The sequence below is a fragment of the Schistocerca piceifrons genome, chromosome 9 (assembly GCF_021461385.2).
Source record: "Schistocerca piceifrons isolate TAMUIC-IGC-003096 chromosome 9, iqSchPice1.1, whole genome shotgun sequence".
In the NCBI taxonomy this organism is placed as follows: Eukaryota; Metazoa; Arthropoda; class Insecta; order Orthoptera; family Acrididae; genus Schistocerca; species Schistocerca piceifrons.
The window spans coordinates 164464077-164488524 of record NC_060146.1 but is presented as its reverse complement, the minus strand read 5'-3'; the positions used below and the strand labels follow the sequence as shown (position 1 = coordinate 164488524).

Genomic DNA, 24448 nt, shown 5'->3' with positions numbered 1-24448 from the left:
GCTGGGGTCAGTGGAATGCACCTTACAGTTCTCCGGGCGAATAAACCACATCTGTTCAGTCGTCTGTAGATTGTGTGTCTGGAGACAACTGTTCCAGTGGCTGCGGTGAGGTCCCGAGCAGGGCTACCTGCAGTAATCGGTGGTTGTCTGCAGGCTCTGATGATGAGATACCGGTCTTCTTGTCGTGTTGTACACTGTGGACGTCCCGTACTGCAGCGCCTGGACACTTTTCCCGTCTGTTCGAATCGTTGCCATAACATTGAGATCACACTTTGTGGCATTCGAAGGGCCCGTGCTACGACCTGCTGTGTTTGACCAGCCTCCAGTCGCCCTAGTATTCTGCCCCTCATAACATCATCAGTATGTGTTCTTTGAGCCATTTTCAACAGACAGTCACCATTAGCACGTCTGAAAACGTCTGCACACTTACTCGCTGCACCGTACTCTGACATGCATCAACAGACCTCTGCTTATGTGGACTGCTGCCATCGCCACCGTGTGACGACCGCAGGTCAAATGCACTAGTTAGTTATTGATAGTTGAAAACGTTAAAACTTTATTTAACACACTCATTAAATCCTGGTGAAATATTAAATCCGAAACAAAAGCAAGATTTACAAACTTAGTTCATTTGGTTTTCTGTCTTTTTCTCGGCCACAATCGATACAAACCATATTAAAAATTGTGCAGTCTTCATGTAACCAAATCTTACAAGTTGCGCATCATAACGAATCTTTTTTTTTTTCAGGTATAATCCTCCGCACTGCTTACACTAACCTAGCGATACATTTTTGATGCTTTTGTGTCGTCATCCGGGTCGTTGAGATGTGAAACGCTGTGCATGCTGTAACACCTCCGTTTTTATCCCGACCTGATCTGATCGAATAGCAGTCCAATATTTATTATTAACATGACCGTGTACCTAATGGGGCTGGTAATCGGAATTGACTGCTACGGAAGTTTTTACTTTCCAGTTCGTTCTGCTCAATACTATAATTCTGAATGTCTGGTAATGAGGAACACCTACAACAGTTTCACTAATTACGAACTTATATTCTTCTCAAAACACAAAAAAGGAGACAGCCACTGCCATATCTAACTACGGCTAATCTCAGCACAGGCTTTCTTCATTTTCCATTATCGTCACACGCTAATCCATCACTGCATCCAACACTGCAACCCAAGATTAGGCCGGCGCGGTAGACGCGAAACCAAATAACGGCATTAGTAACGTCACTGATCACTTTCGTAATGATACTTCTTCACTTTCCCGGTATTAATCTATTACATAGGGGTCTAACCACGGCGATGGCGACACCCTTCTCCGTTAAAGACCTGTATTTCAACAATGGCCTTCACACACACACCGCTCTGGCGCAACTCAACACTCGATCCCGCAACACGTCACAATCGATTGTTCGTCCTGTCGACCTGTGCCGAGTGCAAAGTTATAGTAAGGGCCTACGGATCCCTTGCAATGCTACGTCATATGAACGAAAATACCAACAAAACGTGAATGTTTTCACCAATTTAAAACTGTTATTTGATTTGCGCGGCAAGTAGCCCAAGTGAATAATTGCGCATATGCACTGGATTTTATTGCGGTATGTATCCCGATCTGCAGGGGGGGCAGACGCCGCATCTTATAAATTCACGACCTTGATTGCTAAGCTGGCCGCATTTGGATTAGGACACGCCAAATGGAACTTATTGTTAATAGAACTATTCAAAGATACCGAAATACACTACTGACCATTAAAATTGCTACACCACAAAGATGACGTGCTACAGACGCTAAATTTAACCGAGAGGAAGAAGATGCTGTGATATCCAAATGATTAGCTTTTCAGAGCATTCACACAAGGTCGGCGCCGGTGGCGACAACTACAACGTGCTGACATGAGGAAAGCTTCCAGCCGATTTCTCATACACAAACAGCAGTTGACCGGTGTTGCCTGGTGAAACGTTGTTGTGATGCCTCGTGTAAGGAGGAGAAACGCGTACCATCACGTTTCCAACATTGATAAAGGTCGGATTGTAGTCTATCGCGATTGCGGTTTATCGTATCACGTTGGTCAATATCCAATGACTGTTACCAGAATATGGAATCGATGGGATCAGGAGGGTAATACGGAACGCCGTGCTGGATCCCAACGGTCTCATATCACTAGCAGTCGAGATGACACGCATCTCATCCGCATGGCTGTAACGGATCGTGCACCCACGTCTCGACGTTTGCAAGACAACAACCATCTGCACGAACAGTTCGACGACGTTTGTAGCAGCGTGGGCTATCAGCTCGGAGACACTGGCTGCAGTTACCCTTGACGCTGCATAACAGACAGGAGCGCCTGCGATGATGTGCTCAGCGACAAACCTGGGTGCACGAATGGCAAAACGTCATTTTTTCGGATGAATCCACGTTCTGTTTAAAGCATCGTGATGGTTGCATCCGTGTTTGGCGACATCACGGTGAACGCACATTGGAAGCGTGTATTCGTCATCGGCATACTGGCGTATCACCCAGCGTGATGGTATGGGGTGCCGTTGGTTACACGTCTCGGTCACCTCTTGTTCGCATTGACGGCACTTTGAACAGTGGACGTTACATTTCAGATGTGTTACGACCAGTGGCTCTACCCTTCATTCGATCCCTGCGAAACCCTACATTTCAGATGGATAATGCACGACCGCATGTTGCAGGTCCTGTGCGGGCCATTCCGGATACAGAAACAAAATGTTCTACTGCTGCCTTGGCCAGCACATTCTCCAGATCTCTCGCCAATTGAAAACGTCTGGTCAATGGTGGTCGTGCAACTGGAACGTCACAATACTCCAGTCACTACTTTTGATGAACTGTTGTATCGTGTTGAAGCTGCATGGGCATCTGTAGCTGTCCACGCCATCCAAGCTCTGTTTGACTCAATGCCCACGCGTATGGAGGGGTTTATTACGGCTAGAGGTGGTTGTTCTGGGTTACTGATTTCTCAGGATCTATGTACCCAAATTGCGTGAAATTGTAATCACATGTCAGTTCTAGTATAATACACTCCTGGAAATTGAAATAAGAACACCGTGAATTCATTGTCCCAGGAAGGGGAAACTTTATTGACACATTCCTGGGGTCAGATACATCACATGATCACACTGACAGAACCACAGGCACATAGACACAGGCAACAGAGCATGCACAATGTCGGCACTAGTACAGTGTATATCCACCTTTCGCAGCAATGCAGGCTGCTATTCTCCCATGGAGACGATCGTAGAGATGCTGGATGTAATCCTGTGGAACGGCTTGCCATGCCATTTCCACCTGGCGCCTCAGTTGGACCAGCGTTCGTGCTGGACGTGCAGACCGCGTGAGACGACGCTTCATCCAGTCCCAAACATGCTCAATGGGGGACAGATCCGGAGATCTTGCTGGCCAGGGTAGTTGACTTACACCTTCTAGAGCACGTTGGATGGCACGGGATACATGCGGACGTGCATTGTCCTGTTGGAACAGCAAGTTCCCTTGCCGGTCTAGGAATGGTAGAACGATGGGTTCGATGACGGTTTGGATGTACCGTGCACTATTCAGTGTCCCCTCGACGATCACCAGCGGTGTACGGCCAGTGTAGGAGATCGCTCCCCACACCATAATGCCGGGTGTTGGCCCTGTGTGCCTCGGTCGTATGCAGTCCTGATTGTGGCGCTCACCTGCACGGCGCCAAACACGCATACGACCATCATTGGCACCAAGGCAGAAGCGACTCTCATCGCTGAAGACGACACGTCTGCATTCGTCCCTCCATTCACGCCTGTCGCGACACCACTGGAGGCGGGCTGCACGATGTTGGGGCGTGAGCGGAAGACGGCCTAACGGTGTGCGGGACCGTAGCCCAGCTTCATGGAGACGGTTGCGAATGGTCCTCGCCGATACTCCAGGAGCAACAGTGTCCCTAATTTGCTGGGAAGTGGCGGTGCGGTCCCCTACGGCACTGCGTAGGATCCTACGGTCTTGGCGTGCATCCGTGCGTCGCTGCGGTCCGGTCCCAGGTCGACGGGCACGTGCACCTTCCGCCGACCACTGGCGACAACATCGATGTACTGTGGAGACCTCACGCCCCACGTGTTGAGCAATTCGGTGGTACGTCCACCCGGCCTCCCGCATGCCCACTATACGACCTCGCTCAAAGTCCGTCAACTGCACATACGGTTCACGTCCACGCTGTCGCGGCATGCTACCAGTGTTAAAGACTGCGATGGAGCTCCGTATGCCACGGCAAACTGGCTGACACTGACGGCGGCGGTGCACAAATGCTGCGCAGCTAGCGCCATTCGACGGCCAACACCGCGGTTCCTGGTGTGTCCGCTGTGCCGTGCATGTGATCATTGCTTGTACAGCCCTCTCGCAGTGTCCGGAGCAAATATGGTGGGTCTGACACACCGGTGTCAATGTGTTCTTTTTTCCATTTCCAGGAGTGTATATTTTTCCAATGAATACCCGTTTATCATCTGCATTTCTTCTTGGTGTAGCAATTTTAATGGCCAGTAGTGTGTTTTACTATTTATACACGAAGAATTAATCATGACGCTAGAAACTTTTTTGAAGGGATATTAACAGACTTAGCTCAGTTATTCCCCCAAAGCTTACGTAAAACTTGCTGGATCGAAACGTAACCAGACAGATATGGCGCGGTGTCCACTGAACATCTGCAGTGCCGATACGCGCACGTACATTGTGTCAGTGTTTGCCGAAACTACGAGGGGTGCGCAATCTAGGGCGCAAGTGGCGCCTCCCCCGGATTTTACCCTGCTTTAGACGAAGATTGTGTGTCCGGTGTAGGTGGAGACGTGGCTGCAGCTGCTCTTCTGGCTGTTCAGCTGCGCCGAATCCGTTTCCTGTACGAAATCTCGACGACCGGTCCAGCACTTCTCCTGGTGTGTTTCGAGTCGTGTTCCTACGTACCTCGTCAGCTCAAAACGTTCCGAGACTGGATTAATAAAAAGTAGAGGAAAGTTGTGGAGGGATTTCTTAATACTTCAGATGGTCTACAAAGTCTCCTCCCACTTAAGTGCAACACACAGAATGTTGCACAAATTGTTCTCGATTCACTTGCGGGCTCAAATTCGGATAAAATTTCCAAGCTTTTGATACCCTCCATCACTGTCGTCAGGGGCTAAAACTGACTGTCCCGAACAGGCAAGGTTCCCTCTTTTATTGCCACAGGTCGGCACCTGACTGGCTGGATTATACATAGGTGTAGCGCTTTATGTCCACAGATTGTTCTTGCGCTCTCTATCTCTAACACCACTTGCAGCGTCATCCATCGCATCAGACTATGAACTTTGGGAAGTACTCCACCATGTTTTTTCGTTACAAGTGTCAAGCACAACCTGGTCACATAGCACTGAGAGGCTGCAGCAGTTATTTGAATGTTAGACATCCCACTATTATTTGAATAGTAGACATCCCAACATAAGATTTACAGTAGAGATGGAGAAGGATGGAAAGCTACCTTTTTAAAAAGTGTAGGTCGAACGGGAATCAGATGGATGACTATGCCATTTTGTGTACGGGAAATGGACGCGTACGTATCTGTATGTCAACGGACTTTGCTTTCATCACCCAGCTCAGAAGGGAGCTATGTTGAACACTTTAGTACATAGAGCTAGAACATTTTCGGGCAAGGACCACATCGGTTTCCAGATTAAGCATCTGAAGATGGTATTCGGAAGTAACTGGTATTCTGTCGTGACGTTGGATCAACGGTGTCGAGGAAACCATGGCGTGTCGCCGTTCAGAGAAGCCAAGAGGACCGACACACAGCGCAGCTTCCGTTCTGCGGTGCAACAGCCGGCAAGGTAGGCACCGTCCTAAACAGGCCAGGGATCAGACCAGTCTTCTGGCCACCCGGAAAAATTAAAGAAATGTTGCGACGGGTTGAAGATGATCTCGGCCTGCAAGTGCCAGCAATTTATAGCATTCGTTGCAAGTGAGGCAAGAGTTACGTGGGCCAGTCTGCAAGGACCTAGCCGGTCGCTGCGTCGAGCATCGGTGTCATCCTAAGTAAAGGCAGTTGGAGAAATCAGTGGCGGCAGAGCACAACCTGTTCACATAAAAGAGAATACCTGCTCACACGTCGAACAGTTGGGATTTTGTGATCAGAGAAGCAGTTGAACTTAGACTTTGTGAAAACAGATTCAATGGAGACAACAGCTATGCACTTAGCAGTCTATGGAAGCGAGCAGTTGAAAAAGAAAAAAAAGAAACAGAGGACTAACTCTCGCAGTTAGCCGCCTGATGCAATGGATGCTGCTGTAAGCAACGCTAGACAGAGAGTGCAAGCAAAACTCCGTACCCACCATCACAGTGTAGCCCAGCCAGTCAGATGCAGTCCTGTGGCTATAAAAGAGGGAAACTTGCGACAGTCAGTTCGCACTGCCTCCTTCCTCTCCCACTGTCCTTCCTGTGTCACCATTCATAATACCAATTCCAGTACCTTCTACCCTACCGCAGATGTGACCCTCTTTCTCATTTCCTTTATCTTCTGTACACCGCTGATATGCCCAAACGACCCCACCTGTCCATCTCCTACACTATACTTCCTTGCCTTCTGTCCCAGCCTTCAACAGTCCCAGCGCTCCCTCCAAACTCACCTACAGCAGTGCACTGCTTGGTACTAGTAGTGGCTCCTTCGAGTCAATCCTACCAAAGCACAGGCAATCATTATAGGATGTACCACCCCCTCCTTTCGGTTCCATGATTTCTACCTCACCATCTACGACTGCCCTATCCAACTTACCCCCACCTTGAAATACCTTGACCTCACCCTTCACCATCACCTCACCAGGGTTTCCCATCTCCTTAACATTCAACACAAAACCTACAGTAGACTCCAGCTCCTAAAACTCCTGTCCAGCCAGACATTGTGACTGCATCCTTCCATCATCCTGCATACCTCCTAATCCTTGATTCGTCTCTTCCTTTGTTATGCCAGCGTAGCTTAGATTTCTGCCCTGCCCAGATTCTATAAAGCCCTCCAAATCCTTGAACGCCATGGACTCTGCCACACCTTCTGTATCTGCCTCCCATACCCCACATGTATCCTCTATGACACCATCCCCTTCCCAAATCTTCCCCTTTCCTCAAACACATCCACACCTTCATTGATTAAAACTTCTGGGCTGAATTGCCGTGGTCCATATATAAAACTGTTTCTCCTTCCTGACGTTTTGTTGCCTACTGCGGGCAACATCTTCCGAGGTGAGTCGGCGACTGGCTGCTAGGCGCTGGAGGTCCCAGTTATACAGAGCGCTTAGATGGCGCCACCACTCATCACGTGCTTTCGACTTTGAAACTATTTCTGGCTAGTGCCGTCTCTCGATTATAGGTAATCGATAGTCACTTCGTTGGTACTGAGTCGACCGCCATATCTTGTCTACTTTTAATCCTTCTTCTTTTCTATTAAAATTAATTTCGTGCTTTTAGATCTCTATAGCTTCCCTATACATGTGGGTACAATAATGTGAGGTCTTAGCTATCACGTTTGTCTCACTAAATTTTATTTTGTGATCACCGTCTTTGAAAACGTGTTCTGCTACAGCTGATTTGTCAATTTGTCCCAATCTACAGTTCCTTGTGTGTCCCATTAGGTGGGTATTAACACTCCTTTTAGTTGTTCCAATATAAACCATGCCATAGCTACACAGAATTTTATACACACCTGGGGTATGTTATGACATCCACACCTTGTTCATCATCCTCAGACTCTACTCCCCCCCCCCCCCCAATTCCCTGTTGTCTTCTGCCTTCTTTACCCCCAGCCTGTTGCTGCACCTTTACTGTGGTATCTCGCCCTCTATTCATCTTCCTTTTCCTATACAACTTCCAGCGCCTACCCCTCCCAGTGGATGAGCTTCCTACCAACTCTAATGCCACCTTTCCCCTCCCCCTCCTCAGGGCTCCCTCTCCCCTCCTCTTCCCTCCCCCTGAGCAGTTTTTCCTCTCTCCTCCACCCCCTCCTTTCCAGTGCACCCCTTCTGCATCTCTGTGCTCCCTCCGGCCTTGCCATCCCTCTCCATCTCCCACCTCACTCGTCTTCTGCCCTTGGTGTACCCCCTGACCCCCTTGGATTTTGTCCCACTCCAGTCCCCCTCCCCCTCTGTCCCTCCAGTCACTCTTTCCCCTCCTCTCAGGCCTTCCCTCCCTCAGCAGGTCCCTCCTGGCCGTTTTTACTCTTTTGGGTGGGTGCTCTGTTTCGTGCACTGGTTTTCAAGTGTCATCGTTCTGGAGAATCTTAGTACTGTGGCCAACCTTTAACTTGTACATGTGACTTCGGTATATTTTACATGTTACACATATTGCCAACTGTGTTTTTTTAACTTTATGTGGACTTTCTTTCACTGTCCCACATGAAAATCTCCGTGTATGTGTATATTTTAACCCCCACTAGCACCTCTTACTATTTTCGTAACTCCCCTTTCATCGCCTTTTATATGTATCGTTTTCATCTTTTTAATAAACGTATCACTCGACTGAAGAGCGGCGGATTGTGCTGCTGCAAGCCCTCCCATTCCCATTTGGGGCAGGGAATGAAATCACAAAAAAAAAAGATAGTTCGCATTGCCTCCTTCCTCTACCTCTGTCCTTCCTGTAACACCATTGATAATACCAATGTCCGTACCTTCTACCCTAATGCAGCTGTGCCCTAGGGCTCCATACTTTCTCATCTCCTATATCTCCTGGACACCGCTGATGTGCCCAAACCACCTGCAGCCATCCATCTCCTTCAACACGCTGATGACACTACCTTCCTTGCCTTCTGTCCTAACCGTCAATGGACCCAGCACTCCCCCCAGACTGACCTAGACCAGTTTATTGCTTGCTGCAATCAGTGGCTCCTTTAACTCAATCCTTCCAAAAAAAAGGCAGTCATTATAGGATGTACCACCCTCTCCTTCTGGCTCCATAATTTGTTTCTCACTATCTATGACTGTCCTATCCAACTTACCCCCAGCTTGAAATACCTTGGCCTCACCCTTGACTGTCACATCACCTAGGTTTCCCATTCCCTTAACATTCAATGCAAAGCCCACAGTAGACTTCACCTCCTGAAACTCCTGCCAGGCCAGACACAGGGATTGCGCCCTTCCACCATCCTTCATACCTAAAAATCGTCGACCCATCCATCCTTTGTTACACCATTGTTGCCTGGATCTCCTCACCTCCTAAATTCTATAAAGCCCACCAAATTCTTGAACTCCATGCACTCCCCCTGCTTTTCATATCCGGCTCCCATCCCCCACCATAAATCCTCTATGACTTCATCCTTTTCCCACATCTCCTCTTTTCCCTTGAACACATCCATATTCTCTACACCAACTGTCGCCTTGATCCCCATCACCCTCTCTAGTGTCTCCTTTCCTCTCCACTCCCTGCCTGCTGCGAGTCTCTACCAATGTATCCCACCCTCTCTCATCTCCACACCATCCATCTGCCCTCCCAAAGAAACTTGCAGCATCTCCCCATCCCAGATGATATGCTTTGCCCCGATATTTATCCTTCCTACCAATTCTGACCCTTCTCTTCCTCTCCCCTCCTCCCTAGGCTTCCTCTTCTTCCCCTCCTCCCCAGCTGGTTCCTCCCTCCTACCTCCCTGCCCTTCTCACTTCCCTCTTCCCCCAGTCCTTGTACTCCTTCCTGGGCTTTCTCCTCCCCCACCCTCCCCATCTCCTGCCTCTTGGTGTGCTACCTGCTCCCCCCTTCCTGCCTCCTCTCTTCCCCCTGACCTTCTTCTCTCTTTCCTCTCCTCCCCCCCCCCCCTCTCTGACCTCCACTCCCTTGGCAGGTCCTTCCTATTTTACTCCAGGTATTTTGTCTTGGTTTGGTGCTCGCCGTGTATTTAACATAAATGTAGTGTGTGTTCAGTGTCGTCATTCCGTACTGTGAAAGCCGGTTTTAATTGTTCTCTTCGTCCAGCCAGTGTTTATGTGCTAGATCTTCGTCGAATGTCATTTCAATTATATGTGGGTTTTATGTAAATGTGTCTCGTCAAACTACTTCTGTTTTGTATATTTTAACTCCAATTTGTTTCCCCTTCTCATGTGTTAAGTACATATTCTAACCCCATGTTTTACGTATGTAGCACTCTCCTGTGATATTTTATACAGCCCACATAGGGCAGGGGTATGAAATTACGACAAAGAAGAAGAAAGACAGTCAGTTTTAGTCCTTGACGACGATGATGGAGGAGTATCATAGAAAACTTGGAATTTTATCCAAATTTGACGCGGCAGGCGAACTGAGAACTTTTTGTTCAAGGACTCCATGACGGAAAACTGCGAAGACCCAGGACGTTGATACAACCATATGAAACTGTAAGAAATGTCCTTCTCTAGGATTTTGTTCAACTCGCACATCTCATTGACGTGAATGTCAGACATGCCGTCGAAACATTGACCCTTCACGCAAATTTCTGACATTGTTGCTCTGTGGTAGATTCGTACTGGTAAAACCAAGTTTAATCACCTGTGATGATTTTTCACAACAATTTTCATACACTACTGCTTCACGTCCGTTAATTAACGTGGACTGACTTATAGCTGACTGGTGGAATGCACATCTGTTGTTAACAGTCGTTACTTCAAGCTGTCACCGCAGTCTCTGACGTTGCTTATACGCCAGGAATAAAATCTGTTTTTTGGACTGACAGAGTATACACTTTGCCGCAAGACAGTGTGCCTGCTTGAACACTGTTCAGACTGTCCAGGGTGACTTTCTGATGTGTGCAGAAAATCGAATAGTGTGTAGATGATGACGAAGAAACTCTACAGGCTGCGAACAATTTTTGTCTTCCTGAAACTCCAATATAGACACCTTCCATTACTTTTCAGTGATTCACGAGTGGCAAGTCAGAAGAACGTAACACTAACAGATATGTGTTCAGCGTTGTGCATGGATCTGGAACAATTCGTCCAAAACAAAAACGGTTGGACAAACAGAAATTTCAAGTCAAATAGTATGGGAAGGGAAGAGGGAGAAGCTGTGAAGTTGTTTCCCAACACGGCAGCCATTTTAGACGTCTTCATCCCTGGATGAGACTCGTCATTTTCGGATGGAAAGGGGATATCAAACGGAGGAGGCACCATTGTTTTTCTCGTGTAATTCTCTGCCTGTTTAATAAGTGGCACTTTCCAGCAGGCTACAAGAAGATTGTGTGGATCTAGTAATTAGTGATGAGGTACTAAATCTGGGAAAACTAAATTTGTCGTATAATGCTTCTGAAAGAACGGGTCTGCTGAGATCACGTCTTGGGGGACCAAGGAGTAGTCAACTACGTAATGTAGGGATCTGTTTGTGCGAGTTGGGGAGATAACAACTGTACAGGGTGTCCCACTTAAAATCGGTACGCCTGACGCCCAAGATTCAAGTAACAATAAACTGACTAAAAAGGAATAGATAAAAGTGACGTTAAAAACATTTAGTTATCTATGAATGCAGAGTCTCGCGGCGATAACATTGAATAAAATGTTCTCGGGTTTCCAACCACGTCAATTGCTTAAAAGTATACGAGCTTTCGGCCAAGCACTCCTTGGCCATTGTCAAGTGGTATGACTGCCAGTGGGCTGTTGGTGTGCCCTTATGAAGAGGGCACATCGAACGCCGACTCAAAACATGCCCATATATGGCAATGTCACGGGCACCAGTGACGTCACAGCCGGCAGTTAGCGAATATAAGGGCGCACCAACAGCTCACTGGGGCAGTCATACCATGTGCCAAGGAGTGCTTGGCCGAAAGCTCGTGTAGTTTTAAGCATTTGACGTGGTTAGAAACCCGAGAACATTTAGTTATCTGTTTATAAGAGATGCTGAAAATGCTGGCCATGGTCATCCAGGCATCGCTAACTTCGTGTGATGGCGTTACCGGCAACACGTGTAATTCTTCAGGCATGATGTTGTTAATTTCTCTAGTGATGTTCCGTTTCACATCGTCTATCGTGTAAGGATTGTTAGCATACACTTTGCTTTTTAGTGCGCCACATAAATAAAAATCACACACCAGGGATCTTGGGGCCAGAGGCCTCTCTGACAAGTCTGTCTTCAGGGAAGACATTGATGACGTGGGCCATACTGCATGTGTGAGCTGTTGCTCCATCTTGCTGGAACACTGCCTACCGCTTGTCTGCAATTGTTAACTGTGCACAGCAAGAGTCAAAGATCTCTGAATATGTGCCATCGTTTAAGGTATGACTGAAAAGTATAGGGCCAACAATGCGCATGCTAGACGACAGACTCCAGACACCTATATTCTTTCAGTGGAGAGGACCGAGCAAGGTGGTGAAGTGGTTAGCACACTGGCCTCGTTCCTCAGGACGACGGTTCAGCCATCCAGGTTTAGGTCTTCCACGATTTCGCTAAATCGCTCCAGGCAAATGCCAGGATGGTTCCTTTGTAAGGTCACGGTCGATTATCTCCCCCACCATTGACATTGTCCGAGCTCGTGTTCCGTTTCAATGACCTCGATGTCGACGGAACGTTAAACTCAATCCTCCTTCCTTCCTTGAGTGGAGAGGTTCTTTATGCCGAATGTTTGTGTTGTCCTGCGACTAGTAACTGAAAATCTAGAGTTTATGTAATCTGACACATGTAACCAGGCCTCATCTGACATGAAGTGAAGCAAGGTCCAAGTACACAGTTAAAATAATGACCTCATGCTCCTGTTCCTCAAATTTCAACTCTTGCACGACACTCACATTTCGCCTTTTAGTACACAATGACACAGTGTACGAGATATACCGACGTGCTGTGATAACCTTCTCATCAACTTGCAGGGACTTCTCGTAATGTCCATACGAATTCGATGTATAGCTTCCGGGGTCGCCACTGTCGCTCGCCTATTCCTCTGCACATTCTGAGCGGATTCTACAGCCGTCCATTCCTTGTACACGTCTTGAATAGTGCTGGTCGTGGGGGTTTCCTACCACGGTACTTGTATTGAAACATTTCCTTACATTCGATGATGGACTCTGTCTGTGTAACACTCCACAATATCAATTCGTTGTTGAAATGAAAACTGTTCCAATTCTGTAAAAACTGAACAATACGAGCTTCTCACAACTGACTCACCAACACACAGCTTCACACCATTTTGCAATAAAGTACATTGCAACCAGCTTTCGAGACACTATTGCCACTTCACAAGCAGTTCGACTAGATATGATTAACCTGTACGTGAGGCTTTCCTGTGTTATGTGTGACAAGTTCTACAAGGAGACCAAACCTTGAGAAGAGAGAGCCTATTCAGATCTGGGTGGCCCGCAATAGTTGTGAAAAAATGAAAAGGCTTGCTTAGGAAACACTGGTGTCGAGTGGTGCAACAAAACAGTTTTCGGACTAAGACTACGACGACGGCGACACCAACAACAACTGTTATCATCCTGGAAACATCCCCCAGGCTGTGGCTAAGCCATGTCTCCGCAGTATCCTCTCTTTCAGGAGTGCTAGTTGTGCAATGTTCGCAGGAGAGCTTCTGTAAAGTTTGGAAGGTAGGAGACGAGATACTGGCAGAAGTAAAACTGTGAGGACGAGGCATGAGTCGTGCTTGGGCAGCTCAGATGGTAGACCACTTGCCCGCGAAAGGCAAAGGTCCCGAGTTCGAGTCTCGGTCCGGGACACAGTTTTAATGTGCCAGGAAGTTTCAACAACTGTTATGCTCATAAACAAACAATAATCGACAACTCCTTTTCGATTGCTGCAGACTGCCTCTGGTGCAAGCTACCTACCTTATCCGCACCACGCAGTAGCGTGTTGCCTGCAAGAAAAGGCCGAATCATTTCCTTTTGTCAAACCTGTAACGTTTCCTTAAGCAATCAACATATATACGGCAAGTCCTCAGTGTCAAACGGAAAACAAATGCTTACAGTTTGCCCAATTTAAGCTCCACAGTCTTTTCATTTCTTCGCAGAAATCCTCTTCCTCCTCCCTTCATTGGTTGCGGTCGGTCATGTTCTATCATGTTTCTATCCGTATTCAGTCCTTTCCTCAACGCCCCACAGAAGTGATAAAAGTCATTCGATAGCGACATGCAGATATACAGATATCGGTAGTACCGCGTACACAAGGCAAGCGTAGTGCATCGACGGAGCTGTCAACTGTACTTATGTGATTCATGTGAAAATGTTTCCGACGTCATTATGAATTACCAGACTTTGAGCACAGGAAGGTACTTGGAGCTAGGAGCATCGGACATTTCCTTTCGGAGATAGGGAATTCAGTATTCCGAGATCCACATTGTCAGGAGCGTGCCGAAAATATCACATTTCAGGCATTACCTCTCACGACGGACAACGCTGTGGACGACGGCCTTCACTTACGACCGTTTGTGTAGAGTTGTCAGTGCTAACAGACAAGCAGCACTGCGTGAAATAACCGCAGACATCAATGTGGTACATACGACGGACGTATCCGCTAGGAGAGTGCAGCGAAATTTGACGTTAATGGCCTATGTCACAGACGACCAGCGCAAGTGCCTTTTGCTAACAGCACGACACCGCCTGCAGCGCCTCTCCTGGACTGGTGACTTTGTAGATGGGACCCTAGACGACCCGAAAACAGTGGCCTGGCCAGGTGACTCCCGATTTTACAACTCATGCTCATAATTTAAGGATAATTTCAGAACGTGGTGCCACACAACGTGGCACTACACAAGTCTGGTGCTAGTAGCATAGGCACATGGGGAACACACATGACAGAGATTTGTAAGACCACGCTATTGGTGATAAATTGGGAAAACCGTCGTCCCGAAACACATGTGCTACAAAACGCCACTTTGTCCTGTGCATGTACCCCAATATCAGGATGGGATATGCACATGAACACAGGCCGCACAACGGATTGGCATACTCTGGATCAGGTGGTCGAACAGCTGCTGGGGTATAGCCTCCCATTGATGCACCAGTGCCTGTCGGAGCTCCTGAAGTGTCGTAGGGGTTTGAAGACGTGCAGCGATACGTCGACCGAGAGCATCCCGGACGTGCTCATTGGAGTTTAGGTCTGGAGAAAAGGCAGGCCACTCCATTCGCCTGATATCGTCCGCGATGGCAGCTCGGTGGCGCCGTGCGTTATCATCCATCAGGAGCAAGGTGGGACCCACTGCATCCCCGAAAAGGCGGACATACAGGTGAAAAATGACGTCCCGATACACCAGACCTATTACAGTTCCCCTTTCAAAAACATGCAGGGGTGTACATACACCAATCATAATCCCAACCCACACCACGACCTCCATACAGGTGCCTTTTAAGGACATTAAGGAGTTTGTATCTGGTTCCTGGTTCACACCAGATGAAAACACGGCGAGAATCACTGTTCAGACTATACCTGGACTCGTCCGTGAACATAACCTGGGACTCCTGTTCCAATGACCATGTACTGTGTTCTTGACACCAGGCTTTACGAGCTCTCATGTGACCAGGGGTCAGTGGAATGCATCTTGCAGGTCTCCGGACGAATAAACTACGTCTGTTCAGTCGTCTGTAGACGGTGTGTCTGGTGATAATTGTTCCAGTGGCTGCGGTAAGGTCCCGAGCAAGGCTAGCTACAGTACTCCGTGGCCGTCTGCGAGCACTGATGGTGAGATATCGGTCTTCTTGCGGTGTTGTACACTGTGGACGTCCCGTGCTGTAGCGCCTGGACACGTTTCCTGTCTGCTGGAATCGTTGCCACAATCTTGAGATCACACTTTGTGGCACACGGAGGGCCCGTGCGACGTCCTACTGTGTTTGACCAGCCTCCAGTCGCCCTAGTATTCTACCCGTCATAACGTCAGCAATATGTGTTCTCTGCGCCATTTCCAACACACAGTCACCATCAGCAAGTCTGAAAACATCTGGACACTTACTCGCTGCACCGTACTCTGACATGCATCAATATGCCTCTGCGTATGTGGATTGCCGCACGTCAATTGCACCGCATGGTCATACCCTGAGGTGATTTAAACCCGCAAACCGCCCACCAGAGCATTGTTTCACAATGTATGGACATAACTGTCGTTCATAACAACTGATGGTAGGTTCGAGTGTGGCGCAGCCCCCACGAAGCCATGGACCCAGGTTGTCAACAAGGCGAAATGATGGCGCTGGCTCCATAATGTTATCATCTGTGTTTATATCGGTTGGTCTGACTCCTCTGATTACATTCGGCTACTTGGAGATCATTTTCATGAATAAATGTTCCTAAAGAACAATGCGCCATGTCATTGGCCATAATTGTTCGCGATTGTTTTAAAGAACATTCTGGACAGTTCTAGAGAATGATTTGGCAACCGAGATTGCCCGACTGAGCCCCATCAAAATTTAGTCAGTTTGTGCACGAATCCTGCACCGGCAACAGTTTTGCAATTATGTTCGGCTATAGAGGGAACATGGCTGTGTATTTTTGCAGCCAACCTACAATGACTTACTGAGTCGGACCACGTCGAGTTGCTTCGATACACCAGGCAAAACTTGGTCCGACGCCATTTTAGGAGGTATCCAAACACTTTCGTCATTCGTTAGAATTGCTACAAATGCCGAAAGTTCAAATCCAACTGCCCGTAATTTGGTTTTCCTATCGTTTTACTTCTAGTAAACGGTATCATTTTCTACAGCAGATATTACACTTTACATTAGACAACAAACACTTCTAAGCACTGAATTTTATATTACATGTAAGACTTAACAATATTTGTATATGAACTACTGTTATGTAGAACATGAAGCGTGCTTGGATAGATATAACAAAGGCCTAAGGGCCATAAATTTGCCCAGATAAATAAATCAACAAGAAATAGTAAATGAAAATGTTTCACACAAAATCACATTGCAAGACGGCTATGGAAAAGATCGCACAAATTAAACATCACTCTTAAAATGTCATATCAAGGTAAATCATATTTGTGACTTTAGTATCGTATATTTATTTATCTAATGTGATCAGATTATGATTTTCAAATACTCTCTTTCATGGGAACAGTATTTTATACATACAATACTTTTTACACCACATTTCATTGAGTATTACGAAGCTAATCCGGAAAGTAAGGTTACAAGAATTTTTGAAGCACAAAAATTGAATTTACTTTAATAAAATTATATGCATTATAGTATAGGTCTAGCATTATTTTTCCACATAATCACCATTTACTTCAATACATTTTGTCATCCGTGGACGGGATTTTTTGACGTCTCCGGTCGCCTATTTCGGTCAGTCCTTCGCTTCGATTTTCACCTCGTCGTTGTCGTAAAAGTGTTTTCCACGAAGGTGTTCCTTTGATTTAGTGAAGAGATGATAGTCGCTAGGGCTGTGATAGGTGAGCTTAAAACATCCCAACGACACGAAATCAGCAGCTCTTGTGTTGCATGAGTAGTATGCGGACGTGTGTTCTCATGATGATACAGACTCCCTTTGTCATCATCCTGCGACGTTTGTTTTTTGTGGTTCTGCGAAGTTTTTTCACTGTCTCACAATATCGTGCAGCAATTATTTTTTCAGCTCTTTCCAAAAAATCTGCGAGCAGTACCCCCTTTCTGTCGCAAAACACTGAAACCACGATTTTCCTCGCTGTTTTCTCAGTTCTGAAGTTTTTGGTTGAAGGAGAATGAATATGGCACCACCGCATTGATAGTCGTTTGCTCTATGGAGTGCGGTGATAAGCCCGAGTTCCCACTCCTGTCACTATGCTCAAAACGGTCAAGAAATTCGTGAGCGGCACTGACGCTATTCATTTTGGGTGCTTCGGGAAGCATCTTGGGTGCCCATTGCGCACACAACAGTTCGTGAACTGTTTGGACAAACTGCATGCAGGTCGTCAATTGTCGAACGACGAGAGAATATGTTTTTCAATTTTCTGTACCACATCATCAGTCACAACTCACGGCCTTCCACTTCTGTCTTCATCGTGAATTTCCGGCCTTCCAAAATTGTTATTCCATACCCATGTGGCCTTGACATTACTGCCTCTAGAAAAACTTAAACAATTTCGCGATGAGTCACAACGGCGTTCATGCGCTGAGAATTTAGATAACGAATTACAGCGCGCGTGTCGGCGGAAGTTGGAATGAGAGCCCAATTCTAACAGTCACCACAACAGTAATCGACGAGCTACTGCTTGTTGAGAATGGTCGTTCCTTCCGCTGGCTTCCGCTACACGGCAGTGGTACCAACTTCTCCCACGGACATTCCATGCTAAACCTATACTACTAGCCATTAAAATTGCTACACCACGAAAATGACGTGCTACAGACGCCAAATTTAACCGACACGAAAAAGATGCTGTGACATGCAAATGATTAGCATTTCAGAGCATTCACACAAGGTTGGCGCCGGTGGCGACACCTACAACGTGCTGACATTGGGAAAGTTTCCAACCGATTTCTCATACACAAACAGCAGTTGACCGGCGTTGCCTGATCAAACGTTGTTGTGATGCCTCGTGTAAGGAGGAGAAATGCGAACCATCACGTTTCCGACTTTCATAAAGGTCGGATTGTAGCCTATCGCGATTGCGGTTTATCGTATCGCTACACTGCTGCTCGCGTTGGTCGAGATCCAATGAATGTTAGCGGAATATGGAATCGGTGGGTTCAGGAGGGTAATACGGAACGCCGTGCTGGATTCCAACGGCCTCGTATCACTAGCAGTCGAGATGACAGGTATCTTATCCGCATGGCTGTAACGGATCGTACAGCCACGTCTCGATCCCTGAATCAACAGATGGGGACGCTTGCAAGACAACAACCAACTGCACGAACAGTTCGACGAAGTTTGCAGCAGCATGGACTATCAGCTCGGAGGCCATAGCTGCGGTTACCCTTGACGCCGCATCACAGACAGGAGCACTTGCTGTGGTGTACTCGACGACGAACCTGGGTGCACGAATGGCAAAACGTCATTTCTTCGGATGAATCCAGGTTCTATTTACAACATCATGATGGTCGCATCAATGTTTGGCGACATCGATGTGAACGCACATTGGAAGCGTGTATTCGTCATCGCCGTACTGGCATATCACCCGGCCTGATGGTATGGGATGGATTTGGTTACACGTCTCGGTTCCTCTTGTTCGCATTGACGGCACTTTGAACAGTGGACGTTACATTTAAGATGTGTTACGACCCGTGGCTCTACCCTTCTTTCGATACCTGCGAAACTCTACATTTCAGCAGGATAATACACGACCGCATGTTGCAGGTCCTGTACGGGTCTTTCTGGATTCAGAAATTGTTCGACTGCTGCCCTGGCCAGCACATTCTCCGGATCTCTCACCAACTGAGAACGTCTGGTCAATGGTGGCCGAGCAACTGGCTCGTCACAATATGCCAGCCACTACTCTTGATGAACTGTGGTATCGTGTTGAAGCTGCATGGGCAACTGTACCTGTACACGCCATCGACGCTCTGGTTGACTCAATGCCCAGTCGTATCAAGGCCGTTTTACGGCCAGAGGTGGTTGTTCTGAGTACTGATTTCTCAGGATCTATGCACCCAAATTGCGTGAAAATGTAATCACATGTCAGTTTCAATATCTTTGTCCACTGAATACCCGTTCATCACGTGCATTTCTTCTTGGTGTAGCAATTTTAATGGCCAGTAGTGTACTAGTACTAATACCACTAATGATAACAATAATAATAATATCCGTGACAACAGATAATATAAATCCAGTCATCATTGGTCAAAAGTCAGATACTATGACACGGTAAGTTCTAAGATAGAAATGTTCACATAGACTACCCCAGCTAATGACTGTGGGGGGTAAGGAGGGTAAGGAGGGACAGATGTCTCAAAATGTGACATGCTGACTTTAAGGTAAATACACCACATTAGTCACACACCGTTGTAAATACTGCACTGATCTCATTATCGTTTGGTTTTAGGTCCCGTTTTCGTTGCCCAATAACTATTTATTTGTAAAATGTATATCAGACCTGTCCAAAACTGCCTATTGATGGATCCTAAAACATGTGTGAGCGTTATATCATAGCTGTTTGCAGAAGCTGAATTCCTGAAATTGCACTATTGCATCCTGTCTGCTTCCAGAGAAAACGATTGAAGTGATGAAGGCAAACCGTGACTTCCTGGTGGAGGAGGAGAAGCGACGTGTGGACGAGTCCAGGCGACAGGGGAAGCCGAAAGCCGGGACCCCGGAGACCCTGTACGGCGTGGAGGGGTCCTTCAAAAAGCTGGACATTGACTGACCACACAGGGCAGCAGCGTACGACTGGACAGCAGCATCTACCGTCAGGTGCTGACCAACTTCCCATCAGCCCAGGGCATGTGGTTACCTCCATTACCATGACTGGTGACGGATTAGTTATAGCAATAGCAATGGTGTTTGTACAAGTATGGATGTCGCCTCACAGAAAGACGTGTGCAGGCCTCTTGGTGTTGCTGTTAGCGTTAGGATGTATTATTGTGAAGCTTATGTGTACATTACTACTATGGTTGAATGCAAAAACGTCAACTGCAGACATTATTTTGCTTCCACATTTCTCTAGCTATACTATAGACATAGCATTTTTTTCACATTACTATCCTTACTCTAAATTTTCAGTTTTGTTACCTATCAAGACACACACCACCTTATGTTCTGTACTCACCTCTTATGATCGCTGTTATTTACAATTGTACAACTACTTTTCTCCACGATTTTTTTAAGATTCTTCCTATTATAGGTTACTTATTTGTATAATTACTGCCTAAAATAAAAATTTTTAGATAAAAATTGGAATTATATCTCATTTTGATTTCATCTTATAAATCCACTTTTAGATTCATCCTTTGTATCACAGACTCCTCCTGCAGTTTTCTTCCATTTTCTGTTGATACTAAAAATTTATTTGATAATTATTTTAGTTTGTGTGTGATATGAAACATAATAAAAGTATGTAATATTCCATGAAAATTCATGGCATTAGTACAAGATATTTACAACGTTATTGAGGGAAAAGAGTGAATAATTTCCTATATGTTTAGTTCTCCTAACAATAAACATGGTACTTCCTGCTTACAGCTATCAAATCACTTCTTACTGTAATTGCAATTTAGTAAGCTGCACATTTTAAAGCAAAAATTTCGATGTAAAGATGTACACAGACATAAACAGACCTACTTTTGCAAACGACAAGCTAGTTTGAATGGTGTCAAGGATACACATTAATAAACGATACCAAAACCTTTATAGTAAGAAATTAAAATACTTTGCAAATTTACAGATGGGTTACATACGTTGGAAATGTTTCGAAATGCGAGTGTATTTTTTCATGGGTGCACATTTTTGTTTGTGATTTTTGCTTCATAATCTACATCTACATACATACTCCGCAATGCACCATACGGTGCGTGGCGGAGGGTACCTCGTACCACAACTAGCATCTTCTCTCCCTGTTCCACTCCCAAACAGAACGAGGAAAAAATGACTGCCTATATGCCTCTGTACATGCCCTAATCTCTCTTATTTTATCTTTGTGGTCTTTCCGCTAAATGTAAGTTGGCGGCAGTAAAATTGTACTGCAGTCAGCCTCAAATGCTGGTTCTCTAAATTTCGTCAGTAGCGATTCACGAAAGGAACGCCTCCTTTCCTCTAGAGACTCCCACCCGAGTTCCTGAAGCATTTCCGTAACACTCGCGTGATGATCAAACCTAGCAGTAACAAATCTAGCAGCCCGCCTCTGAATTGCTTCTATGTCCTCCCTCAATCCGACTTGATAGGGATCCCAAACGCTCGAGCAGTACTCAAGAATAGGTCGTATTAATGTTTTATATGCGGTCTCCTTTGCAGATGAACCACATCTTCCCAAAATTCTACCAATGAACCGAAGACGACTATCCGCCTTCCCCACAACTGCCATTACATGCTTGTCCCACTTCATATCGCTCTGCAATGTTACGCCCAAATATTTAATCGACGTGACTGTGTCATAATGAGGAATATTCGAAAATTAAATCATAATAAACGGAAGCTTTTGACACCAGAACAGCAGAAATTAACGTCCTTAATAACTACATGAAGGTTGTGAACGTATCCTACATCAAAATAATCGTGAGATTGTTAGCACTGCAGTCTCTGGGCAATTCTTGGATATTTAAATTACATAAAATAAAAAAATAAAAATTCACGTCATTCAACATATCTCATATGTTATTGGACACTTTCTTTGAGTTGTTAAGGCTGTACGCTTGGTTGGTTAGGGAGGAGTTAAAATTTGTGATGTCTGAAGATGGGTGTGATCCCGAAACGCGTAACATGTTCTAATAAAAGAGCCAATTGAACATCTCATGACTTTATTGCGGTTGTACAGCATTGGTTGCCAATTATTAACATAGAAATGATCGCAGGTCTCAGACGGGATTTTACGTCCTGTATATCATACTGATATAGTTTTGAGAGTTCTCTATGTAGTACTGTACAATAGCATCGCAATTACAGAGGAACCACAATAAAATTGCGTAAATTTGTAGTAAAACTAACTGTACGTACTATACTATGTAAGACCATCTAATTTTGCATTGTTTAAGTCATTCCTGCTTGTGGTTTCTTTCTTTCATTCTTGATGTTCACATCCCTTTACCCAAAGCGGCCTTACGAGAATTTCATCGTCGTTTCTCCATGAAAATCCGTCGAAATTATCCATTATCATAAATTTTATACTTGGTTTACTACAGTTCCTTCAAATGCTCCTACACCTATAATTTGCGCCAACAATATCATTGTCCTCGAACAAAGAACGTGAAAGTAGTTCGCATGGATATGGCAATGGAAGGTTTGTGTGCAATAAATAGCGTTAATAAGATATGTATTCTGGAGACAAGTCTCACTGCAGTTACATTGGATTCCTCCCAACACAGAAAACTGCTCTCTAGTTTCTAGTTTGTGCCTGATTTATGGCCTGACTCCAGTCTAGGTGGTTGCGGTATACAGATAAATTTATAAAATTCCATGACGAAAGGAATACATTATTAAGGTGCTCTTTGTGACTCCACTGTGTTGTTAGGTTTTTTTCCCACTAAGAACTAGAACGTGTACCATATGCTCTTGTGTGATGTTGATTGTGTAACGGTATTCTCCGACGTGTCTTCAGGATTATGAGAAGACCCCACTGTGCTTCTACAAGTTGGGAAGCAGTTCGCCGCTGCTGTGTAGCCGTTACAGAACTTACTCCTGTATAAGCACCCTCACAGTTCAGCAGAAATGGGAGGTGAGATGTGAAGTTTCTGGTGAACGTACTTTTGATGTGTAGTAAGCCTGCATACAATACATTGTGAAGACTATGTGATATCATTGCTAATCCGTGTCCCTGCGTATGGGGCAATGGGAGAATGGATGTGTATTTGTTGGGACTAAGTTTGCGTTTCTGGCTTCTGGTTGGTGTTAAATTCAGTATGCACTGTCTCACAATGACAACATGCAGTGGTATTTTTTTTATTTCTTTTTTTTTTAATGGAGGTAACGTTCCTGGTTTACTCTATTCTACAACATAATGACGGTTGGTCTTTAGATGTCTTAGATAAACACTTTCAGGCTGGGCGTTTGCTTCGGGCGTCAGCGTTTGCTGACCACATGCCCCTCCATATCCGCATCCAGTGGCACCTGAGGGCTGAGGATGACACGGCGGCCGGACGGTACCGTTGGGTCATCATAGTCTGTTTGGGCGGAGTTTAGTTTTGTTTTGTTTTATTAGACAAACCGGCATCCTCCAACAAGGCAGACGCTGGGAGGTGTCGTGTGGGATCCATGAGAGATAGGGGCCCCACAACGAACTTATGGCGTCACACTAGTTGGCTTGTTCGCCACACTTTGCAAACGCTTGGTTTCATTCAGGGTGTAGGGAAAATGATCGTGTAATTTAAAAGATACCAACTAAGCGTCTTAAATTCGTTGTGTGCTATCGTGAGCTTACATGCATTTAAATCCTTAGTCAAGAACTAGCATACTCTTCTGAAATACTTATTTGATCCCCGCCAGTGATGGCTGCTGGCAAGACCTTCAATCTCACAGAAGGTGACGTCCATGCCACTGCTTGTTTCTCGTGGGCCTTAGTGTGGCGTATGTGACGTGAGTCAGCGTCATTGTGCGACTGACATTCGGCACCCTGTAATATAACGGTGTTTAAATGTTCCTTTCCCCCAACTACACTCGACGGTAACGAATGTTTGACAACTATACAGACTGCAATAGTGGGCTATTCATGTTTAAAGTATGACAACCAGCAGACTTGCCCTCGGTTTAAACTTGAGTTAAGCTGATTTTCTCACAATTTGAGCTTTTGGTAGCTGGTGTGGAGACGTAAATTGTTTAAACTGAAATCTGAGAGGGGGTGTGGGGGGGTTGATGAAGCATAGCATAAGTGAATTCGGGGTGAGGGAAGAGACCCGGCATATGGCCGAGTGACGTTTCCCTCCCGAATGTCTGTTTAAGAAATAA

At 45.9% G+C, this 24448-nt stretch overlaps 1 protein-coding gene across 3 annotated transcripts in view; it reads left to right on the top strand.

The window, feature by feature from the left end:
* LOC124717136 (retinol-binding protein pinta-like) overlaps positions 1 to 20718 on the top strand; it is a 271365-nt gene extending 250647 nt beyond the window's left edge. For all 3 annotated transcript variants that reach the window (XM_047243876.1, XM_047243878.1, XM_047243877.1), the window contains one exon: positions 20065 to 20718. In XM_047243876.1, coding sequence (XP_047099832.1) covers positions 20065 to 20222 — 158 coding nt within the window. In that variant the 3' untranslated portion in view covers positions 20223 to 20718. The remainder of the gene's footprint in view (positions 1 to 20064) is intronic.
* Positions 20719 to 24448: the final 3730 nt, after the last annotated feature.